General features: G+C 43.0%; 1 protein-coding gene across 1 annotated transcript in view; it reads right to left on the bottom strand.

Annotated features, from left to right (window-relative positions):
• Positions 1-25,183, bottom strand: part of il16 (interleukin 16) — a 67,527-nt gene that overhangs the window by 10,317 nt on the left and 32,027 nt on the right. The window contains exons 6-11 of the mRNA XM_068017727.1: positions 19,770-19,857; positions 14,253-14,746; positions 11,134-11,275; positions 8,909-10,454; positions 7,240-7,426; positions 99-200 (exon numbers count right to left, since the gene is read on the bottom strand). Coding sequence (XP_067873828.1) covers positions 99-200; positions 7,240-7,426; positions 8,909-10,454; positions 11,134-11,275; positions 14,253-14,746; positions 19,770-19,857 — 2,559 coding nt within the window. The remainder of the gene's footprint in view (positions 1-98; positions 201-7,239; positions 7,427-8,908; positions 10,455-11,133; positions 11,276-14,252; positions 14,747-19,769; positions 19,858-25,183) is intronic.

Genomic DNA, 25,183 nt, shown 5'->3' with positions numbered 1-25,183 from the left:
TTTCCAATATGAACCAGATGAATGATAGTCACATCACAGGAAATATTTTCACTTCGCTTTGAAGCTTCTGCTGGGCTTTCTTTGCTGATGGTACTCACAGTTGTCACTTTATTTTCCAGGTCTATACCTCCACCTATGCTGAATCCTAGTCCAGACCCTTCTTCTTTGTGCAGGACCACAACATGAATGTCATCGAATTGCTGCAAAGTGAGAATGATTATACTGAAGTTTTTACTCTGTGTTTATCTAGAAACAGAAAATTCTCAATCATTTTACATGGAATGGCTCAGTGGGTAGCACTCTCATCTCTGAGGCAGGAAATTGTGGGTTCAAATCCCAGTCCACAGACTTGAATCAAGACTGATATTCCTAGTTCAGTAGTGAAGGAGTGCTCCACTATTGGATGTGCTGATATTTGGACGAGACGTTAAACTGAGGTCCCATCTGCTCTCCCAAGTGCACATAAAAGACCTAACGGCACTATTTTGAAGGAGAGTTCTCCCCAGTGTTGTCACCACCATCCAACCCTCAACCAACACCTAAAAACAAATTATCTGCTCATTATCACATTGCTGTGCCACATCTTTGTACATCATGGCTTTGTGCGATACTATAAAACTGGTGATGGTAATTCAGCAGTCTGTCGAAATCAATGAAAATAATAATAGGGAAAGATATGAAATGGGCTTCCAATTCATTATTACCTATTTTACACTATCACAAAGTCAAAATCTACCTGGTGATGTGCATTAGAATTAGTGATTCAAGGAAGGTTGAAACTAATCGTGCCCAAGCTGGTGGCTGTTTGGGTACAGGAATTCCTGACTTGCAAGCCAGATAATCCTAATTTAACTGTGGCCCCCAAAGTTCCTGGGGACTGAACTCTGCTGTGGGAAGTGGGATTTCTACCAGCCAGCCTGCTGTGACCCTTGAGCCACATTAACTTCACACATAGGCTCTGCACTGGAAGCTGAATCCTGAAATCTCTCTGGAGTCAAAAGAAATGTGGACTATCACTCAGTCACAGCCAAAAGAAAAGCAAGCTTGCATTTATACTGCACCATATCATGTCTTTCAGAGCATCTCAAAGCACCACGTCATTAATTACTTTGGAATGCTGTGACTGTTGTTATGTAGGAAAACATGGCAGCTATTATGTACACAGCAATATCTCACAACAGTAAGGAGATGACTGATTTGTGTTTTTTTATATATATTCACATCATTTATTGCCCATCCCTAGCTTCCCTGAGAAGGTGGTTGTGGGCCTTCTCCTTGAACTGCAACCATTTGATGCAACGGGGCTGTCCTGTTAGACCAATTCCGGGGGAAATTGAGAGCCAACCATGTTGGTGTGGGACTGGAGTCCCATACTGCCCATATTGCCCATACTGGGTAAGGACGGCAGGTTTCCTTCCCTAATGGACACAAGCGAGTCAGTTGGGCCTTTACGACAATCTGGCAGCTTCATGGTCACCTTTACTGATGCCACCTTTTATCTTCAGATTGTAGAAACGTTATTAAACCTGGTATTGCTGGTTGAAGACAAGTCTCTTCTTCAAATAATGTCATGGGATCTTTAACATCCGCTTGAACCATCAGAACAGTCAATCTGTGCCATAGTTTAATGTTGCATTTGAAAGATAGCAACTCCAACAATGCAACACCTCTTCAACTCTACACTGAACAATTAATCTGGATTACAAAATTTTGAGTTTTAAACCCAGAACACTCTAACCTTGAGAGAAGTGGAAAAGTGTCTACCTACCTTAATGTACAATGCTGACATTACATAGAATTACAAAGAACTTACAGTACAGAAACAGGTCATTCATCCAACTGGTCCATGCCAGTGATTATGCTCCACACAAACTGCCTCCCATCCTATTTCATCCAACCCTATCAGCACATCCTTCTATTCCTTTCCCTCATGTACTTATCTAGCTTCCTTTTAAATGCATATATGCTATTCACCATGAACACTCCATGTGGTAGTGAGTTCCACATTCTCACTACTCTCTGAGTAAAGTTTGGCTCGGGTATAAAATTAAAACCCGACCCGGGCCCGAGTCCTTTAATTTTTTTTAAATGCCCGACCTGACCCGAAAGTAACAAACATATTTTTGAAACAGAAAAAGATCATAGACTAAAACAAAAACAATATGAAACAGCCCTTGCCTGGTCAGTCTTTCCTGATAGCTATAACTTCTTGGTTCTGGTAATCTTGTAAATCTTTTTTGCACCTTTACCTGTGCCTCTATATCCTTTTTATAATATAGAAACCAGAGCTGTTCACAATACTTCAAGAATGATCTAACCAAAGTTCTATACATGTTTAACATGACTTCTTTGCTTTTCAATTCTATTCCTCTAGAAATGAACCCCACTGCTTAGTTTGCATTTTGTTTTGCCGTATTAACCTGTGTCACTACTTTTGTTGATACATAAATCTGAACTGCTAGATCCCTCTGCTTTTCCATCCAATTTAAACTCATATTAATTATATCCCTAATATAATGTTATCTGCAAATTTTGAAATTGTACTTCTGATTCCTGAGTCCAAATTATTTATGTAAATAGTGAACAGTGGTCCCAGTATCGATTGCTGTGGAACACCACTTCTCACCTTCTGACATGGTCAAATGAGCTGGTAATATATCTGTTATTACAGATACTATGTGGTGATTTATATCTTACTATTTAGTGTCAATAAAAATGCAGATGTAATCAACCTCATCACTGCTCATAAATATGATAATTTTGCAATTTCCATTGATGCAGCTGTTCTGCATTAATCTTGAATTTGTAATATTTGATTGTTCCTTACAATATATTTAATTTGGTTTCTTGTATTCCAAATTGGACTCATTCACCAGCAAACAGCTTTCCTCATATGAAACTAAAATCCACTGATGGCTGTCTGCATTGGTCAGTGGAAGCCTGATCTGGTGAACAGCAATTGTTGAAGAGTTGATGTCACGTGATGGGTCCTGGACAGACGTAACTTCCTCAAACAGCAAAGCAAACAGATTAGCTGATCATTCATTTCACTGATACTTGTGGGATCCTACATTGAAACATAGAAAATAGGAGCAGGAGTAGGCCATTCAGCCCTTCGAGCCCGCTCCGTCATTCATTAGGATCATGGCTGATCATCCAACTCAGTAGCCTGTTCCCGCTTTCGCCCCATATCCTTTGATCCCTTTAGACCCAAGAGCTATATCTAACTCCTTCTTTAAAAAATACAATGTTTTGACCTCAACTGCTTTCTGTAGTAGCAAATTCCACAGGCTCACCACTCTCTGGGTGAAGAAATTTCTCCTCATCTCTGTCCTGAAAGGTTTAACCCGTATCCTTAGACTACGACCCCTGGTTCTGGACTCCCCCACCATCGGGAACATCCTTCCTGCATCTATCCTGTCAAATCCTGTTAGAATTTTATAGGTTTCTATGAGATTCCCCCCTCACTCTTCTGAACTCCAGCAATATAATCCCAACCGACTCAATCTCTCCTCATACGTCAGTCCCACCATCCCAGGAATCAGTCTGGTAAACCTTCGCTGCACTTCTTCTATAGCAAGAACATCCTTCCTCAGATAAGGAGACCAAAACTGCACACAATATTTGAGGTGTGGCGTCACCAAGGCCCTGTATAATTGAAGCAAGACATCCCTGCTTCTGTACTCGAATCCTCTCACTATGAAGGCCAACATACCATTTGCCTTTTTACCGCCTGTTGCACCTGCATGCTTACCTTCAGCGACTGATGTAGGAGAACACCCAGGTCTCGCTGCATATTTCCCTCTCTCAGTTTATAGCCGTTCAGATAATAATCTGCCTTCCTGTTTTTGCTACCAAAGTGGATAACCTCACATTTATCCACATTATACTGCATCTGCCATGCATTAGCCCACTCACTCAATGTCCAAATCACCCTGAAGCCTCTCTGCATCCTCCTCACAACTCACCCTCCCACCCAGTTTTGTGTCATCTGCAAATTTGGAGATATTACATTTAGTTCCCTCATCTAAATCATTAATATATATTGTGAATAGCTGGGGTCCTAGCACTGATCCCTGTGGTACCCCACTAGTCACTATCTGCCATTCGGAAAAAGTACCATTTATCCCTACTCTTTGTTTCCTGTCTGCCAACCAATTTTCTGTCCATCGCAATACACTACCTCCAATCCCATGCGCTTTAATTTTACACACTAATCTCTTAGGTGGGATTTTGTCAAAAGCCTTCTGAAAGTTCAAATAAACCACATCCACTGGCTCCCCCTCATCAACTCTACCAGTTACATCCTCGAAGAATTCTAGTAGATTTGTCAAGCATGATTTCCCTTTCATAAATCCATGCTGACTCTGCCCGATTCTACCACTGTTCTCTAAGTGCTCTGCTATAAAATCTTTAATAATGAACTCTAGAATTTTCCCCTCTCCCAACGTCAGGCTGACTGGTCTATAATTCCCTGCATTCTCTCCACCTCCCTTTTTAAATAGTGGGGTTACATTAGCGACCCTCCAATCTGTAGGAACTGTTCCAGAGTCTATAGAATCTTGGAAGATGACCACCAATGCATCCATTATTTCTAGGGCCACTTCCTTAAGTCCTCTGGGATGTAGACCATCAGGCCCTGGGGATTTATCAGCCTTCAATCCCATCAATTTCCCCAACACCATTTCTCTACTCACACTGATTTCCTTCAGTTCCTCTCTCTCACTGAGCCCTGTGTTCCCCAACATTTCTGGTATGATATTTGTGTCCTCCTTTGTGAAGACAGAACCAAAATATGCATTTAGTTGATCAGCCATTTCTTTGTTCCCCATAATAAATTCCCCTGTTTCTGACTGTAAGGGACCTACATTTGTCTTCACCAATCTTTTTCTCTTCACATACCTATAGAAACTTTTACAGTCAGTTTTTATGTTCCCTGCAAACTTGCTCTCGTACTCTATTTTCCCCTTCTTAATCAATCCCTTGGTCTTCCTTTGCTGAATTCTAACTACTCCCAATCCTCAGGTCTGTTGTTTTTTCTGGCAAATTTATATACCTCTTCCTTGGATCTTATGCTATCTCTAGTTTCCCTTTTAAGCCATGGCTTGGCCAGCTTTCCCGTTTTACTTTTGCGCCAGACAGGGATAAACAATCGTTGCAATTCAACCATGTGCTCTTTGAATGTTTGCCATTGCCTATCCACTGTCATCCCTTTAAGTAACATTTCCCAATCCATCATAGCCAACTCGCGCCTCATAACTTCGTAGTTTCCTTTACGAAGATTCAGGACCCTAGTCTCAGAATCAATGACGTCACTTTCCATCTTGATGAAGAATTCTGTCATATTATGGTCGCTCATCCCCAAGGGGTCTCACACCACTAGATTGTCAATTATTCCTCTCTCATTACACAATACCCAATCTAGGATGGCCTGTTCTCTAGTTGGTTCCTCAATGTATTGGTCCAGAAAACCATCCCATATACACTCCAAGAATTCCTCCTCTGCGGTATTGTGACTAATTTGATTTGCTCAATCTAAATGCAGATTAAAGACACCCATAATTACAAACGTTCCTTTATTACAGACTACAAAATGGCTGCTGTGCTTGCCAAAATAGCAAAATGCACAGGACTCCTAAAAACAACTCATTGTATGCAAAGTGCTTTGAGATGTCTACGCAAGATGTGAGAAGAAAATATATAAAAGCAAATTCTTTGTTTCTTTTCTCCTTTCCTTCTCTTTCTTACTTTCTTTCCAATTTTCTTTTCCTTTCTTCCTTTCAAACATTGTAAAGGCTGCTTTTAATGTAGATAATTATAAATTTGTTGTGAGCGGATTGCACCATCATTCAAATATCACGATTGACAATATTTTAACATAATTCAGCCCACCCATGATAATTAAATCTTTTACATCAGGAAGACCAGTAGGACATGAGGAAGAGTTTACAAAATTTGCAAAATGGTTTATAAGACGTGCAAAAGGGATTATAAGATGTGGGAAAATGTTTGACATGACCGAAGGGTGTTCAGCATGCTGTTTGGCTTAAATGCCTGGCACGCACGTACGCCCATCCTGCAAATTTTTTTTGTTACAAAGTAACCATTTTTTTGGTAAAATAAAATTGACACAACCAATTGAAATCCCTATAGGATAATTGTTGGATGGCTGCCCACTACGCCCCGAGTCGCGTTGATGAGAGCATGGGTCCATGAATCAGACCCAGAGGCCCATGTTAATAATTCAGAGACTCTAGACCCTCGGTAGTCTGAGGATTTTATAAGCTGCTCTTTGACAGAGGAAGTGACATGGCGGTCAATGTTTCCTGTAATTTCACAGCTCGCAGCAAAGTGGGAAATGGTGAATTAATGCTGTATATGGGTCAATCAGCAAGTGGTTGAAATTAGCACAAGAGAGCAAATGATGCCAGAGGCACAAAAGAACCTTTCTGTGCAGAGTATGAGTTTATGCCTTCCCCCACTTCTTAGTGTTTTGTTTATTCAATATATAAAATTAGATGTAAAAACTATTAGCCTGTAAGATGTGAATGGCAGCCTCACATTGCAGTTTAAAAAAAACTACACCTGAGGCTTTCTGAATTTTCACTATGTGTGTAATTATGTGACACTGCTCCCATTCAGGAGCCTTAGATGAAGGTTGGCGATAGGTGTACAGTATTATAGGGCTGCTTCTGTAACTCGAGCTCCCATCTAGCAAGTGAGAGGCATCACAATAATACCCCTTAAGTGTAATACAAATCACCATATACGCTTATTTTAAGGTATGTAAATGTTCTTAACTATGTCAGTGAAGTACTGTCATCCTACTGCTGAGAGAGGGAGCAGGGATATGGCAACATCCAGATAAAGACCACACCAATAAAACTTATCAAATCAGGAGTATTATTGCCCAAACTCTCACTGTTTTGCATTATGTTCCAACCGTGGAGACTCCAAATCAGACTATTAGCTTACAAATCCCACAATTCTGTTGCCAAGAACTCTTTAACAAGAACATAAGAAATAGGAGCAGTAGGCCATACAGCCCCTCAAGCTTGCTCTATCATTCCGTACGATCATAGCTGATCTTCCGCCTCAACTCCACTTTCCCACCCTATCCCCATTTCCCTTGATTCCCTTAATATTTATTCGCTGTATATTCTTAAAGTCACAGAGCGTGTCCTGTGAACAGTGTAAACTATTTGCTATGGCAATGCATTCATTCCTTCATGTTCTAACCTTTAAGGTTTCCTCATCCAAACTCTTCACTTCCTGTATCAGTTTCTCCAGTTCTTCTGCAGGAATCAAGGATATAACCGACTGGGCGGAAACACAGGAAGATAATGACGAGGAGCGTTCCTTTTTACCATCTTCCTTCCGATTTTCATCTCCCAGATTGATAGTGCAGATCCTTAACTCTGCAAGACTAGAACAGGAGGCACATTTTCATTTCAGCAAAAGTTCATTAACGCTTTTACTTGAAACTCAGTTAGTAAACAAACCTTGTAAAACCAAGATGAAATTTATTTAACCTTCTCTTCAGCCAGGAGTGAGGACATTGCATACGCATCACTGAAGTTAAGAAAGAGATACTATGATCCTAGCCACAAGTTAAGTGAGCTACCTCAGGGTATATTTGCCTATTTCCTTGAACAATCTCTTCTCCAAGTGCAACCTTAGGAGCAAAAGTCATATTTCTACCTATTAGTGCAACCCACTGCTCTTAAGTAATTCACATTATAGGGCGCCACACAGAACTATCCCATTCACATTACACGGTCCCATTGCTCACTAACTCATCCACACTACAGGTTCACAAGTATGTATGAGTTTCCTGCCCTGTGACTTGAGGATGTGAGCCTTAAACAAATGTGACAATTTTGTATACATTACGATCTACAATTAGCAATGATGAGATGATCAATCAAGTAATCTGAACGCTTGATGGAGTTGACTGAAGGATCAATGTTGGCTAAAGACACTGGGAGAAGTTTCTACCTTTATTCATGTAATGTTTAAGGGAAAATTCAGTAAGATGTACTTCCAGAGCAGAGCCGCACTAGACAGGAGCATGATAGTGCTGGCAGTGCTCTAACACTATATTCCCTACTCTTCAACCCACTCTTCTGTCCAATAAGACTTCGCTCCAGCAGCAGAAACTCCCTGAATTTGCCCTTTAATATATGTTTGAGCCACCAGAGCAGAGCTTCAGTTTGATATTACATCTAAACGATAACACATTAGATAATACAGAACCCCCTCAATAGTACACTGGAACATCAGTCTAGTACTCCTAGAATGAGGCTTTGACATTGCAATCATCTATCTGAGAAACAAACATAAAGCCAACTAAAATGCATTTTGTACTATTCACTTCAATGATTTTGTATTTAAATATGGAGAGTTTTTTTTGGTGTGAATGTATATTGATATTGTAACAGCAGTGATATACAATCTGTAAAATTGATTACACTACATACATATCAGCAGTTAAAGGTTTCATTTTGCTGCACAGTGGGTAGGGAAGGATGCAGATTAAAGTCCATGATTTGTCATTTAATGATAACTTAATCTCAATTAGCCTTCAAAGAGAAGGAGAGAATATCAGGAGCATGAATTACCTCCCTGCTGTTCTTGGGTGCCCACTAGTGGATGTTATAGAGTTCTACTGGCAGAGGCCAGCTTTCAGAAGAACATAAGAAATAGGAGCAGGGGTAAACCATTCGGCCCCTCAAGCCTGCTTCGCAATTCAGTATGACCATGGCTGGTCTTCTGCCTCAACCCCACTGTCCCGTCGGCTTCCAATATCCCTTGATTCCCCGAGAGATAAAAATGGATTTCAATTTAGGCCAAAGAGCAAAATAATGCACTTTTGACCTCAAACATTGTTGTTATTTATATGTCCTACCTGAGAGAGAAGCCTTTTTCCAGCTGGCAGTTGTTAACTGTTGGTGATGATAGCGGGGACCTATCAGGCCAGAACAAGTCCTCATCAGATGGAGAGTAAGGAGATCTAGGGCATGTGTTCCAGGGACTTCCACACCAAGATCCTGGTGACTGGGGAAATGCAAGTACATTTTTCATCAGAGCATAAGAGACTTGGTTGCTGATGGTATGTATTTTGTCACTGCTGGCTGAGAGTAGACCTTCTCTCAATGCTTTTACTTCACAACCTTCATATGAGGAATTAGTGGCCAGTGGGAAGCTTCTAGTTCGCAGCCCAGGTGATTTTACCACCTGTGATGGTGTCTGTGGGGAACTTGATAGTGAGATGGATAGTTCACTACTTGCACTATTATTTCTCCTGGGAACAGATGTTGAGGAAATCTTGCTGTCTTGGGTTGCTGGTGGCACCTCAGTAACCAGCTTCTGGGATACGGCTACTACTTTCCCTCTATCAGGAGGCTGCCTGAAAGCGACTGGAGACAAAGGCCTTACTTTTGAATCTCGCTCGCCACTCGACGCAGAGAGTGCTCTTTCCACTGTTTTACCCAAGACCGGAGATGGTGAGTGAGTGTCCTTTCTGTTCCCTTTGTCCAGATTGTCCGGACTAGAGAATGTTTCAAAAGAATGGATCCTTTGTTTTATGGATTGGACTTGTGGAGTTAAACTTCTGGGCAAAGTGAGGCCCCTTTCCTTGTTGCTCTTTGTCGTGGTGTCATTATCCATTCTTATCCCATTCTTTGATGCTTTCAGACTCTGGCGAGACCACACTGGCTTGGGGGCGACAGGCGGCCCTTTTTTCACATTGTTCGTTTCATCGGACCTCCTATTTGTTGACATTGTGATATTGCCCTCTGCTTTCAGCTGCAAACCATCTGTGAGACAAAGCACCGGAGAAGCCCGATTCATATTGGTTTCAAATGCAAAGACCTTTGTTCTTGACTGTACTACAGGGTTTTCAGTTGGAAATGTCTCCACTTTACCATTTCTGGATCCTTTCAACGGAGAATGCGAGGCGAGAACACAAGGCGAGGGTCCTGATTCCTTTCCCTCTGCAGCTATGTCAGTTAGAACTAGCTTGACATCCTCCAAAGCTATTCCTTCCAAATCCTTAGGTGTGGATAACGTCTCTCTTGTCTTATTTTCATGTGGAGCAATAGATTTGGAAACAATGGAGTTTGAGTAGCAGTTCTCAGCAGGACCACCTCCATCAGATTGTCCATTGACAAACTGAATGTCTTTGCTCACAGCCCCATCCTGATTTTCTGTTAGTTGAGGGAGTGATAACTGGGTAGAAAGTTCCTGTGATTCTGCTGTGGGCTGATGCTCCACCATCACGTTATGGGCTGCTTCACCCCCTGAGTCTTCGATCATTGCAAAAATAGCTCTCGTTTGGAGGTTTTCTGTGTCCTCAGCAGTTCTAACACAGACTTCCTGTTTATCACCCTCACAGAAAGGATCCACACCCGCCTGTCTTCTCAGCAGAGGCCTTGCAGTCACTGAGCAGTTTGCTGCATTTGCAAAAGCAATCAATTAATAACAACGCTCAAAAACTGATCATTCCATATTGCATAATGCTGCAAGCCTGGAACTGAACTCAGCGAATCTGATGCAAGTGTTTGTGCACCGTGCCTTTGAATTCGGTTCGCAGTGCCAGTGTGCAAACTCCATGCACGGTGGGTCGGTGGGTGGGGAGCTCATTTGTATTCAGAATCTCAGAGGCGACCACAAAAGAAAAGAGCAATGACTGCCTTTCCATCCAATAGTCTGAGAAACACTTCTGAGCAAAAAAGTCAAACCAAAGCAGTTTAAAATTCTGATGCATTTATCTTAGTTGAAATACGTAGTTAGCAATGTCAGGGTCTTATCACAGCTCAGTGAAATCCAAAACTACAATATACCATAAATCTTCTGAAATAGAAAATGGGGACTGGCCGTCTCATTTAACTGACATTTTTAACACACATATTTATGTATTGTAACTTATTAAAAAACCTGCACCCAATTAAGTTCTGTCTTTTTTCATAAGAAGTGACATAGTTCCTTGTTAAGACTCATGTCAAAACATTTTTTTCTGCTCTCTGAAATTTAATAACTTTACATGTTTAAAACTTAGACATTAAAGACAAGTTTTGTGCCTCCACAGCCCCCTCCCATCTAATACCTCTGCAGTTTCAAGAGAAAACATACCTTGCTTTGCTCCTTTTAATTCAAGCTGATATGAATCGGATAAACTTAAACTCTGATCTCGGTCTCCAGGTGGTATCGGAGTGAAGAAGTTACTGTGAATGGAAACTGCTTCATCCTCTTGTGGCTGCACGTTTTTTACTTCCTGTGAAACAAACAGGAAACTCTCATTTTAAAGGTATGCTTGGCTATAAGCCTGCCCTTCGCCTTCGCAACTGAATGTCTGCATAGGTGTTAGATTATCATCTACTGAGTAGGTAGTTGATCTAAATTATTTGGCTGGTGATTTCATTAGGAATGAGCAATTTCCTCAAACTGCATCTATCACAGTTGGTGAACTAGGACTGTCAACTAAAAAACACCTCTGGATTGTCCATTGCATTTGGACAATGAAATTCATGAAGCAGTTAGTTACCCTGTCCTGGTAAAGTGGCCCCCTTAGCTCAGCAGTAGCACTTTCCCCTCTGAGTCAGAAAGTTGTGGGTTTAAGGTCCATTCCAGAGATTTGAGCACAAACTCTTCAGTGCAGTACAAAGAATGTGTTGCATTGTCAGAAGTGCCGTCTTTCAGTTGAGTCGTTAAAGCGAGGTTCTATCTGCCCTTTCAGGTGGATGCGAAAGATCCTACGGCACTATTTTGAAGAGAAACATGGGAGTTCTCCCCTGTGTCCAAGCCAATATTTATCGCTCAGTCAACAGTACTAAAAAACAGATGATCTGGTCATTATCACATTGATGTTTGTGGGACTTTGCAGTGTGTAAATTGGCTGTTGTGGTTCCCTTATTACAAGAGTGACTACATTTCAAAAGTACTTCTTTGGCTGTAAAGAGTTTTGGGGCATCCTGTCATGAATGGTGCTATATAAATGCAAGTCCTTGCTTGTTACAAGAGCTCAGGATATTATATGCCATGGGGCCCAGATTGGCGTAAATCAAAAGACACGCCGAAACGTAATGCCAATCTTGCTGACTGATATACTAAAATTTCCTCCAGGTCTCATTTGCAAACACTGGATCAGGTAAACAAACAGAAATCAGCATAACCAATCACAGCCCAAGTTGTTATTATCTGGAATACACTACCTAAAAGGGTGGTGGAAGCAAATTCAATAATAGCTTTCAAAAGGGAATTGGATAAATACATGAAAAGAAAATGTTTGCAGTGCTATGGAGAAGGAACAGGGAAGTGGACTAATTGGATAACTCCTTCAAAAAGCAGGCACAGGCACGATGGGCTGAAAGGCCTCCTGTGTTGTATATGTTCATTTATGATTAGAGTTTATTTCTCAAACTAAAGCCGATTCTGATGTGCTGAATGGAGAGATGATAAAAATTCATTTTACACCAGAACGCAGTGTTAAATCACAAGGATTGCACTGCTTGCAACTTGCAAAATTACAACTTATCTGATTTTAATCATTGTTCACTTTTAAACCACATCAACCAGTAGAGCAACCACCCACACTAAGGTCCCAAGCTGCCACTCTGCCTTTCTGTTTTCATAAATATATCAGAACTAGTGCAGCAAAATTATTTGGTGCATAGGTCCTTCTACTCTGAGCACAGCTTCCTAACCATACAGAATGCTGCTTAATCATAGTTGAAGGTCATCTGGGTATTGCATCTGGAAAATTTGTGAGGAACGTCTTAAATACAGAATTATTTTATGTTGTGCTAGTAAACTGGCATTGATAGAATATAATAGTTTTACTTATTTAGTTACTATTGATCATTTTGTTGATCTTTTGTGCTGAGGAAACAGGGATTCTAGCACAAGCTGTAGAATATTGTTTCACTGTTGGGACCCAGTGCCAGTATTAAACTCTCCCACAATCAGCAATGTTTCCCCAGCCTTATGGTTACGTCTAACTCGAGGCTCTCTTGACCAGCTTCGATATGATGGGGCAGCAGACTGAGAGAGCATTGGTGTAGGGATTCACAGACCTCATTTCTGCCCAGAGGTCCACTCTGACAGCTTAGTCGGGAAGTTGAGAGTTGGTCAACCCTGCAGACTTGCCCTGGACTCTCCATGCAGATATGCATATTGGGGTGGATGATGTAATCGGACCATGACTGTGATATTAACTCCGACCTGATGGAGAACCCGCTGCGGCCCTTCAGACAGGTGAAGTCGAGTGAGAAGAGGATTGGAAACAGAAGAGATTGCTTTAGGTAAGTTCCTTTTACTTTCCTATGTGGGGCCAAGAGTTCATCTCTGTGCATCACAAAGAAGGTTTAGGCCTTAGATAAAGAATTACAGCTCGCCTATGGAACTGAAACAGAAAGAAAAAAAGAATGAGAGTTTCGAAAAGAGAGACAAAAACAGAATGGCTCAAAGAATAGAAGAAAATGTTGATGAAGGGAAGAGAAATTGATGTGAAAAAGAGAGTGAGGGGATGGCAGTTGGTTCTCTTGCTTTCCCCAAAATAATTTATTTCCTTTTTGTGCTCTGTCCCTGCTGCGCTCCAATCTTGGATTGTCCCCATTCCATTGGACCAATGGGGAAGGAGGAGTTCCAATCTTCTCCACAGATTTTACACTTTGGCCAACAGGAGAGCCTTGTGCACTATTACATTCACTCCCGTGTCCGCCTCTCCCCAAGATGGAATAATCCACTGCTGCGAGATTTCCTAATCTGAGCAATTGTCACTCAGGGCTGGCCACAGAAAGCAAATCCTCAAAGGGGGTCTGCCTGTTTGCTATTAAAATTACCATTCTGTTTTATTTTCCTCATTTTTTCTTTTCTTTCCTCTTCTTTAAGACTCCCTCAGAATCATACACTGTACCCGAGCTGAAAGAGACAGCTTGTCACCTTAATCCAACCCACAGATTATACCAGACAACAGGTACAACCTTGTAACAATTAAGGATATACTTCCACTTCCCTCCCACCCCTTGCTACGGAGAAGGATCAAACCTTTAATTTAGCATGATTTCTTGGCTGAGGTTCACCACTCATTATTTATAGAATCATAGAATGGTTACAGCACAGAAGGAGGCCATTTGGTCCATCACGTCCGTGCCTGCTCTCTTTGGTAAAACCATTAGAAGCCTTATCATTGGGTCCATTCTATGAGTCCGTGCACATGTTGCAGTTGTAAAACTGTTTGGATCTTTTCCCACCTGACAGTGGCCAACCCGGGATTGTCCATCCTTTCTCTGCCGACGTAGATCTCCATTCACTTCAGTGGGAAATTGATCTTTTTGCAGGCTGCTCGAAGTCCTCGGTGGTGGCGTTGGTGGACGAATCCTCTTTGAATCATTAATGTTTCTGTCAGTCTTTTCTGTGGTGTGCTTATCAAGCTCCCTACTGTTAATTTTAACTAAATGAAAATCCCTATTGAGGTGGGGCGGTTGTTCTGGCCCATTCTGCGATGCGAAGCCAGCCATGTCAGTCTGTGTGTCCATTTGACCATCAGAGCCAGGTATTTCTGCCTGAAGGCCTTTGCTATGGTTTATGTAGAAAATGGTGCCGGTGTTAGTGGCTGCACTGTTAAAGTAACTGCTGTCACTGCTGGAACGAGTCATTGGCTTCTGAGATTTTTTGATGAAACTTCTGTCTATGTATCTTTCCCATGTTTGTTTTCTATGCCAGCAGGCTTCATTTTTCCTTAAACCTTTAAAAAAAAGAGTTACAGTCTTAAGCAAAGCCCTATTATCATGGAAGCATCTAAAATAAACTCACTGTACTCACAAAAATTGTCAGGCTTCTTCTAGGTGATGTGCAGGAATAAATGCCAGAAAGGTGAGGATACTAATCACTGAACACTTCATATGATATTCAACCTATCAGATTTACTTCATTATTTCAGATGGTGTGGCTGACTTCCTGAATCTCAGAAATGTGGTTAACTCATAACAATGGAGTTGAGTACAACATACAAGGATTTCAAGTGTTCCAGAAGGGCAGGAAAGGAGATGGAGTTTATTTATTTATTTAGAGATACACCACTGAAACAGGCCCTTTGGCCCACCTGGTCTGTGCCAACCATCAACCACCCATTTATACTAATCCTACATTAATCCCATTACCCTCTCACATCCCCACCTTCCCTCAATTCCCCTACCTATACGAGGGGTAATTTACAATGGCCAATTTACCTATCAACGTGCAAGTCTTTGGCTGTGGGAGGAAACCGGAGCACCCGGCAAAAACCCACACGGGCACAGGGAGAACTTGCAAACACTGCACAGGCAGTACCCAAATTCAAACCTGGGTCGCTAGAGCTGTGAGGCTGCAGTGCTAACTGCAGTGCACCACTGTTCCGCCCAATATCTTAAGCAGGTAAAGGAAGTAGAACATTGGGCTTTCCAGTAACATATTCTTGCTGGAAGCATGTCATATGAAGAGAGTTAGGATAACTATAGGGTTTACCATAAATCACCAAAGCAAAAAGGAGGACAAGTTACTCTACGAAGAAGGAAGGAAGCTGTGAGATCAGAAAGTTCACACTAATGACCAACCTCATAAACAAGGAGTGCTCAAGCATTGTAGAATCTGAGCTAGTGAATGTAATGCAGGCCAGCAGTCTGACCGGTGTATTAGGGATACAGCTTGAGGTACTTCACATATCAACTTAGCAATGGTAAATGACTCGGATAGCATATAGGATTGGGAATCGTTATACCCCAGGGAAACTGGAGAATCCATATATGATTCCATTTGAAGCAATGTGATCTGGGAGAGACCAATATTAGGATGTACCGCTTTAAAATGACCACTTCAAGGGAATGAGGAAAGAGTTGAAACAATTTAACTGGAGCATGCAGGTTAAGTACACATCCAAGACTGGCAAATATGGATTGAACAAGTGTGATCTTCAATAGATTGAGATTACAGTACAAACTAAAATAAGTAAGGAAAACAATTTTTACAAAGCCTGTGAGGAGAAAGATGAGAGAAATCCCTGGGGCAAATACAGGAATCTCCAAAAATGTAATATCTCTCACTTTTTATTATCTAATTTTCAGCAAATGTTACAGTTAATGTTAAATGAAGTTTTTTTTGTTTGTCTAAGTAACTTTCAGATTCAATTCATTTGTGGAAGATCCCGTGTATTATCGGAGGAAGAGCTGGCAGTTCTTCTATTGTCTTCACAGTGGAGCAGTGGTTAGCACCGCAGCCTCACAGCTCCAGTGACCCGGGTTCAATTCTGGGTACTGCCTGTGTGGAGTTTGCAAGTTCTCCCTGTGTCTGCGTGGGTTTCCTCCAGGTGCTCCGGTTTCCTCCCACATGCCAAAGACTTGCAGGTTGATAGGTAAATTGGCCATTAGCAATTGCCCCTAGTATAGGTAGGTGGTAGGGAAATATAGGGACAGGTGGGGATGAGGTAGGAATATGGAATTAGTGTAGGATTAGTATAAATGGGTGGTTGATGGTTGGCACAGACTCGGTGGGCCGAAGGGCCTGTTTCAGTGCTGTATCTCTAAACTAAACTAAACTAAACATATGTTCCTCAACCAACACCACTAAAACAAAAGGCTACTTGGGCATTCATTCTTCTTCTGTTTGTGGGATCTTACTCTTTGCAAATTGCCATTGGTTGTAAAGCACTTTGGGATGACCTGCAGATATGATCCAGTGCTAAATAAATGCAAGTTCTTCCTTTGACTATAAATTATACAGTGCCTTATCTCACACTGACAGTCTTGAAAAGCTGCCACATCCGAGGGCAAGTCCGGGGCAACCAGCAAAATGGTATAAAGAGGTTTTTATTTTTCCTAATGATACTATTGAAGAGCTCTGATGATGCAAATGACCCTGACTGAACTCTCTGACCTTTCTCTGTAGATTGAGATGTTCAAAACCATGAAGAGTTTTGTTAAAGTAAATTGGAAAAAAACTATTTCCAATGGTCGGTTAGTCTGTAACTTGGATGAGATACATTTAAAATCATCATCCTGCCCTTCCTGTCCTATACTGGCTGTCCAGCCCACAGTGTCTCAAACTTAACATTCTCATTCTTGATTTTAAATCACTTTGAAGCCTTGGCCCTCCCTATCTCTGTAACATTCTCCAGCACTACAACTAATCCCCTCCCCCATCTCCTCATTTCTCAGACTCTAGTCTCTTGTGCATCTTCAACCACCACCTCCCCACCCCCCACCCCCCACCTCCCCTTCTGGTCACACTTTCTAATATTCCCTTCTTTTACTCAAAGCCCTCTTTGCTTTCTCTGTGAAGCCTCTTTTGATATTTATCTATGTTAAAGGCACTATATAAATGCAAGTTGTTCTGGCTGTTATTGTTGGTTGTTAGGATATGGAACTCCCCACCAGAAATAGTAGTAAAACAGAATCAACAATCGCATTTAAAAGAGAAATGGATACATATTTGAAAATGATCAACTTTAAAGGGTAGGAAGAAAGGGCATAGATTAACTTGAAAGATTCTTCAGTGTAGGAGAGTCAGTATAGGAAGATTGGGCGGAATGGCTTCGGTGCTGCAAAACTTTATTCTTTACTGGAAGGCATTACAGTGATTTTAAGAGTTTTTATTTCTCTTAGGCAAGATTTAGGATGCGTAGGATGGGGAAGGAAACTGCAGGGGATGGGAACAATCGAAATGTGGAGCTTATTCAAGGAGCAGCTACTGCGTGTCCTTGATAAGTATGTACCTGTGAGGCAGGGAGGAAGTTGTCGAGCGAGGGAGCCGTGGTTTACTCAAGAAGTTGAAGCGCTTGTCAAGAGGAAGAAGAAGGCTTATGTTAGGAAGAGACGTGAAGGCTCAGTTAGGGCGCTTGAGAGTTACAAGCAAGCCAGGAAGGATCTAAAGGGAGAGCTAAGAAGAGCAAGGAGAGGACACGAGAAGTCATTGGCGGATAGGATCAGGGAAAACCCTAAGGCTTTCTATAGGTATATCAGGAATAAAAGAATGACTAGAGTTAGATTAGGGCCAATCAAGGATAGTAGTGGGAAGTTGTGTGTGGAATCAGAGGAGATAGGGGAAGCGTTAAATGAATATTTTGCGTCAGTATTTACAGTAGAGAAAGAAAATGTTGTCGAGGAGAATACTGAGATTCAGGCTATTAGGCTAGATGGGATTGAGGTTCACAAGGAGGAGGTGTTATCAATTTTGGAAAGTGTGAAAATAGATAAGTCCCCTGGGCCAGATGGGATTTATCCTAGGATTCTCTGGGAAGCTAGGGAGAAGATTGCAGAGCCTTTGTCCTTGATCTTTATGTCGTCATTGTCGACAGGAATAGTGCCGGAAGACTGGAGGATAGCAAATGTTGTACCCTTGTTCAAGAAGGGGAGTAGAGACAGCCCTGGTAATTATAGACCTGTGAGCCTTACTTCGGTTGTGGGTAAGATGTTGGAAAAGGTTATAAGAGACAGGATTTATAATCATCTTGAAAAGAATAAGTTCATTAGCGATAGTCAGCACGGTTTTGTGACGGGTAGGTCGTGCCTCACAAACCTTATTGAGTTTTTTGAGAAGGTGACCAAACAGGTGGATGAGGGTAAAGCAGTGGATGTGGTGTATATGGATTTCAGTAAGGCATTTGATAAGGTTCCCCACGGTAGGCTATTGCAGAAAATACGGAAGTATGGGGTTGAAGGTGATTTAGAGCTTTGGATCAGAAATTGGCTAGCTGAAAGAAGACAGAGGGTGGTGGTTGATGGCAAATGTTCATCCTGGAGTTTAGTTACTAGTGGTGTACCGCAAGGATCTGTTTTGGGGCCACTGCTGTTTGTCATTTTTATAAATGACCTGAATGAGGGTGTAGAAGGGTGGGTTAGTAAATTTGCGGATGACACTAAGGTCGGTGGAGTTGTGGATAGTGCCGAAGGATGTTGTAGGGTACAGAGGGACATAGATAGGCTGCAGAGCTGGGCTGAGAGATGGCAAATGGAGTTTAATGCGGAAACGTGCGAGGTGATTCACTTTGGAAGGAGTAACAGGAATGCAGAGTACTGGGCTAATGGGAAGATTCTTGGTAGTGTAGATGAACAGAGAGATCTTGGTGTCCAGGTACATAAATCCCTGAAGGTTGCTACCCAGGTTAATAGGGCTGTTAAGAAGGCATATGGTGTGTTAGCTTTTATTAGTAGGGGGATTGAGTTTCGGAGCCACGAGGTCATGCTGCAGCTGTACAAAACTCTGGTGCGGCCGCACCTGGAGTATTGCGTGCAGTTCTGGTCACCGCATTATAGGAAGGATGTGGAAGCTTTGGAAAGGGTGCAGAGGAGATTTACTAGGATGTTGCCTGGTATGGAGGGAAGGTCTTACGAGGAAAGGCTGAGGGACTTGAGGTTGTTTTCGTTAGAGAGAAGGAGGAGGAGAGGTGACTTAATAGAGACATATAAGATAATCAGAGGGTTAGATAGGGTGGATAGTGAGAGTCTTTTTCCTCGGATGGTGATGGCAAACACGAGGGGACATAGCTTTAAGTTGAGGGGTGATAGATATAGGACAGATGTCAGAGGTAGTTTCTTTTCTCAGAGAGTAGTAGGGGCGTGGAACGCCCTGCCTGCAACAGTAGTAGACTCGTCAACTTTAAGGGCATTTAAGTGGTCATTGGATAGACATATGGATGAAAATGGAATAGTGTAGGTCAGATGGTTTCACAGGTCGGCGCAACATCGAGGGCCGAAGGGCCTGTACTGCGCTGTAATGTTCTAATTCTAATTCCTTACCTTGTGCATTCCATGGATAACTGTCCTTATTAAATATAGCACTTTCAACCGTTTGTAAAATTGCTTCATTGAATTGCTGTTCAGATATCTGTGGATACAAAGCCAATCATCCATTACTGTTCTAGTCCTAATACTGACCATCAGTGAATTTGCAAATAAATCCAGAGACTGTACCAATAAAAGAACCAGAAATATCTATGGTTCCACCAATCAGTAATGACTGTTAACTGCTATATCCATATCCCTGAGGAAAGGTTTGTCTTGATTAAGATGTAACAACAACCACCAAGAAGTGAAGAGTAAATAGCAGATGAGTATTAGTCAGCACTCGTGATTGTCTGTAACATCAAATACAGAGGTGGTTTACCAACCCCAGTTTTGCATGTGGTGGGGTCAATGTTTTTCTTTACCACCATCGCCTGGCCAGAGAACAGCGAGGATAATCTTGCAGACAGGATAGCTTTACCAATGAAGCAAGTTCTATGGCTGCGTGCAATTCTTCTCGTCAGGCGTTTCTCTCCATTTTCAGCCGATGGTTAACACCCAAGGGTAAAGACGAAAACTTATCCCACTCGTAAATCGACACTGAGTTGTGTTTTCCTTTTGAGGGTCCAATCCCCATTTTCTTTAGAAACAAGTAAGGCAAATCGTACAAGTTAAGAGTTACCAGCGCAAAGCATCACATGACACGATGGAGGATTGGAGGTCAGAATGTCTGATTGAGGCCTATATCATTTTTTATCTGTGGCAAACAGAAATTGGTGTGGCTGAGGACCTGAATTCCACATGTGAAGTCCTGACACGTAGAGCTCTGAACCAGACCAATAGCTCATAAAATGTATCCCATAACAGCTATGGCAACAGTGACAAAGAAAAGAGGACAGCTCACAATCTGGGCAGGAGTTAGGTACGGCAACATAAGTAACGATCTTCCCCATCTGCCTTCAAAATATTCTGATCAAACAACTAACGGGAGGTGGAGCCTCCATGAACACTCCCTTCCACAATAATGGCAGAGCCCAGCACGTCAGTTTAAAAGACAAGACTGAAGCGTTTGCATCCATCTTCAGCCAGAAGTGCCGAGTGAATGATCCATCTCAGCCTCCTCCTGAGGTCTCCAGCATCACAGATGCCAGTCTTCAACTATTTTGGTTCAAGTGATATCAAGAAATGGCTGAGCGCACTGGATACAGCAAAGGCTATGGGCCCTGTCAACATCCCAGCTGTCGTGCTGAAGACTTGTACTCCAGAACTAACCGCACCCCTAGCCAAGCTGTTCCAGTACAGCGGCAACACTGGCATCTACCTAACAATGTGGAAAATTGCCCAGTTATGCACTGTCCACAAAAAGCAGGACAAATCTGATCCAGCCAATTACCAGCCCATCAGTCTACTCTCAATCATCAGCAAAGCAAAGGACAGTGCTATCAAGCGGCATTTACTCACCAATAACCTGCTCACCAGTGCTCAGTTTAGGTTCTGCCAAGACCAGTCAGCTCCAGATCTCATTACAGCCCTGGACCAAACAAGTACAAAAGGGATGAATTCCAGAATTGAGGTGAGAGTGACTGTCCTTGACATCAGGGCACTATTTGACCAAGTATGGCATCAAGGAGCCCTAGCAAAACTGGAATCAATGGGAATCAGGGGAGAAACTCTCCACTGGTTGGAGTCATACCTAGCACAAAGGAACAAAAGAAGATGGTTGTTGGAGGTCAATCATCTCAGCTCCAGGACATCGCTGCAAGAGTTCCTCAGGGCAGTGTCCTCGGCCCAATCATCTCTAGCCACTTCATCGATGACCTTCCTCCCATCATAAGATCAGAATTGGGGATGTTCACTGATGATTGCACAGTGTTCAGTTCCATTTGCAACGTCTCAGATAATGAAGCAGTCCATGCCTGCATGTAGCAAGACATGGACAACATTCACGCTTGGGCTGATAAGTGGCAAATAACATTCGTGCCACATAAGTGACAAGCAAAGACAATCTCCAACAAAAGGGAACCTAACAAACTCCCCTTCGCATTCAACGACAGGTTGACTCACTCACCATCAATATCCTGGGGAATCCTAGGCCCAACCATCTTCAGCTGCTTCATCAATGACCTTCCTTCATTCATAAGGTCAGAAGTGGGGATGTTCGCTGATGATTGCACAATGTTCAGCACCATTTGCGACTCCTCAGATACTGAAGCAGTCCGTGTAGAAATGCAGCAAGACCTGGACAATATCCAGGCTTTGGCTGATAAGTGGCAAGTAACATTGGCACCACACAAGTGCCAGGCAATGACCATCTCGAACAAGAGAGAATCTAACCATCTACCCTTGACATTCAATGGCATTACGATCGCTGAATCACCCACTATCAACATCCTAGGGGGGTTACCATTGACCAGAAATTGAACTGAAGTAGCCATATAAATACCATGGCTACAAGAGCAGGTCAGAGGCTAGGAATCCTGAGGCGAGTAACTCACCTCCTGACTCCCCAAAGGCTGTCCATCTACAAAGCACAAGTCAGAAGTGTGATGGAATACTCTCCACTTGCCTGGATGGGTGCAGCTCCAACAACACTCAAGAAGCTCGACATCATCCAGGACAAAACAGCCCGCTTGATTGGCACCCCATCTACAAACATTCACTTCTTCCACCACCAATGCACAGTGGCAGCAGTGTATACCATCTACAAGATGCACTGCAGCAATGCACCAAGGCTCCTTAGACAGCACCTTCCAAACCCACAACCTCTACCAACTAGAAGGACAAGGGCAGCAAATGCATGGGAACACCACCACCTGCAAGTTCCCCTCCAAGACACACACCATCCTGACTTGGAACTAAATCGCCGTTCCTTCACTGTCGCTGGGTCAAAATCCTGGAACTCCCTTCCTAACAGCACTGTGGGTGTCCCTACCTCACATGGACTGCAGCTGTTCAAGAAGGCAGCTCACCACCACCTTCCAATGGCAATTAGGGATGGGCAATAAATACTGACCTAGCCAGCGATGCCCACATCCCATGAGTGAATAAAAATAAAATTACCATTGACCAGAAACTTAACTGCAGCAGTCACATACACACTAAGACACTTGCCTGGATGGGTGCAGCTCCAACAACACTCAAGAAGCTCAACATTATCCAGAACAAAGCAACCTGCTTGATCGGCATCCCATCTACCACCTTAAACATCCCCTTCCTCCATCACTAGCGCACAGTGGCTGCATCTACCATTTACATAATGCACCGCAGAGACTGGGAATTCTGCAGCGGGTGACTTACCTACTGACTCCCCAAAGCTTGTCCGCCATCTTTTTTTAACATTTGTTCATGGGATGTGGGTGTCACTGGAAAGGCCAGCATTTATTGCCCATCCCTAATTGTCCTGGAGAAGGTGGTGGTGAGCCACCTTCTTGAACCACTGCACTCCATATATAGGTATGTCCACAGTGCTGTTTGAGAGGGAGTTGCAAGACTTTGACCCAGCGACGATGAAGGAACGGTGATATAGTTCCATGTCAGGATGGTGTGCGATGTGGAGAGGAACTTGCAGGTGGTGGCGTTTCCCTGCACCTGCTGCTCTTGTCCTTCTGGGTGGTAGAGGTTGAGGGTTTGGATGACGTTGTCGAAGGAATCTTGGTGAGTTGCTGCGGTACATTATGTAAATGGTAGATGCAGCCACTGTGCGCTAGTGATGGAGGAAGGGGATGTTTAAGGTGGTAGATGGGGTGCCGATCAAGCAGGTTGCTTTGTTCTGGATAATGTTGTGCTTCTTGAGTGTTTTTGGAGCTGCACCCATCCAGGCAAGTGGAGAGTATTCCATCACAGCCTTCCCGTCTTGTCACCGATAGATGCCCTTAACTGGGTAATGAATCCCCGATTAAAGGCCTCTTCCCACCGCAGATGCAATTGGCTGTGTGGAGGACGGTTCTGTTGCTGCATAGGAAGCACGGCACAAAAAATCCTGTGGGCTGCTTCCCGCCTCCGTGGCAGGTGTGGGGGGGACCGGGGGGTGGGGGGGGAGTGGGATCCCTCGTTAAAAGGCACAGTGCCTGAATGGGGGACCCAGAATTGGGAAGGGGTGGGGGGGGGGGCCGCTGATTGGCTGACAGCTCTCCAAGGGCAGGACTTTTGGCGATGGGGTGCTAGATCCTATGGAAGGCCTTGTCACTGTCCACTTAAGTGCCTGATTCCCAATAATTCCGGCGTGCCTTCCAGAAAAGAGTTGACGCGGGGATCTCGCCGTCATTTTCTCCAGACATCAAGACCCCCACCACCAGGATAAAATTCCCTCCATAGAGTCGGTTAGGGCATAGAAGGAGGGCCATTCGGCCCATCGAGTCTATGCTGGCTTTCCACAGAGCATCCAGTCTGTCCCACTCCGCTGCTCAATCCCCATAGCCCTGCAAGTTTATTTCCTTCAAGTGGCCATCCAATTTCCTTTTGAAATCATTGATTGTCTCCACTTCCACCACCCCAAGCCCAAAATGGTGACAGCGAATCATCCAAGTGTCAAACACGCCACCGATTCACCACTGACCAAGAAACATTTATATCCAAGTGGGTCTGTAACTGCAGGATATTAAGTGTTCATGATGTCCAAGGTCAGAAGAGTTCTCATAAGATGTATAGTGGTGGACTGTTTCCACCGGTTAGAAATAACACCAACACAATGTCATAAATTTAAAGATAATCAGAAAAGAATTTAAAAGGGGAAGTGAGAAAAATGAGGGTGGTTAGGAAGTGGAATTCTCTGCCACAAACCACGGTTGAAGCAGAGTGTGTAAATTCTTTTAAAAGGGAATTAGTTGCTTGAAAAAGGGTGCGCTGAGGGAGCAGCAGTGTGGGACTAGATTGGACTGCCCATGAGGAGGGAAATATGAGCACAGACCTGACGGGCAATTTCACCTTCACTGCTTTGCCCAGTAAATGGGCAAAGTGAATTTCCAGTCCCTTATACAACCTGCCCAATCAACTCTGCCAGTTTAGCACATAAGCAATACACCTGACAATTACCACAATGATTCTGGTTGACTTTGCACAGTTCTACTCTCCATATTATGAAAAGGATACAGAGGCATTGGAGAAGTTGCAAAAAAAAGATTCACAAGGATGATACCAGAACCGAAAGGTTATAACTATCAGGAAAGACTGAACAAGTTTTCTCTTGAAACAAGAAGACTGAGGGGAGACCTAATAGAGGTCTTTAAAATTATGGAGGGATTTGATTGGATAGACATAGAAAAGATGCTTCCACCTTTGGGAATTCCAAAACTAAAAGCCATAAATATAAGATAACCATTGATAAATCCAATAGGAATTCTGGAGAAACTTCTTGACCCAGCGATTGGTGAGAAACTGGGCGGCACAGTGACGCAGTGGTTAGCACTGCAGCCTCACAGCTCCAGTGACCC

This window comes from Heterodontus francisci, chromosome 38, assembly GCF_036365525.1.
Source record: "Heterodontus francisci isolate sHetFra1 chromosome 38, sHetFra1.hap1, whole genome shotgun sequence".
Taxonomy (NCBI): domain Eukaryota; kingdom Metazoa; phylum Chordata; class Chondrichthyes; order Heterodontiformes; family Heterodontidae; genus Heterodontus; species Heterodontus francisci.
This window is presented reverse-complemented; position numbering and strand designations above follow the sequence as displayed.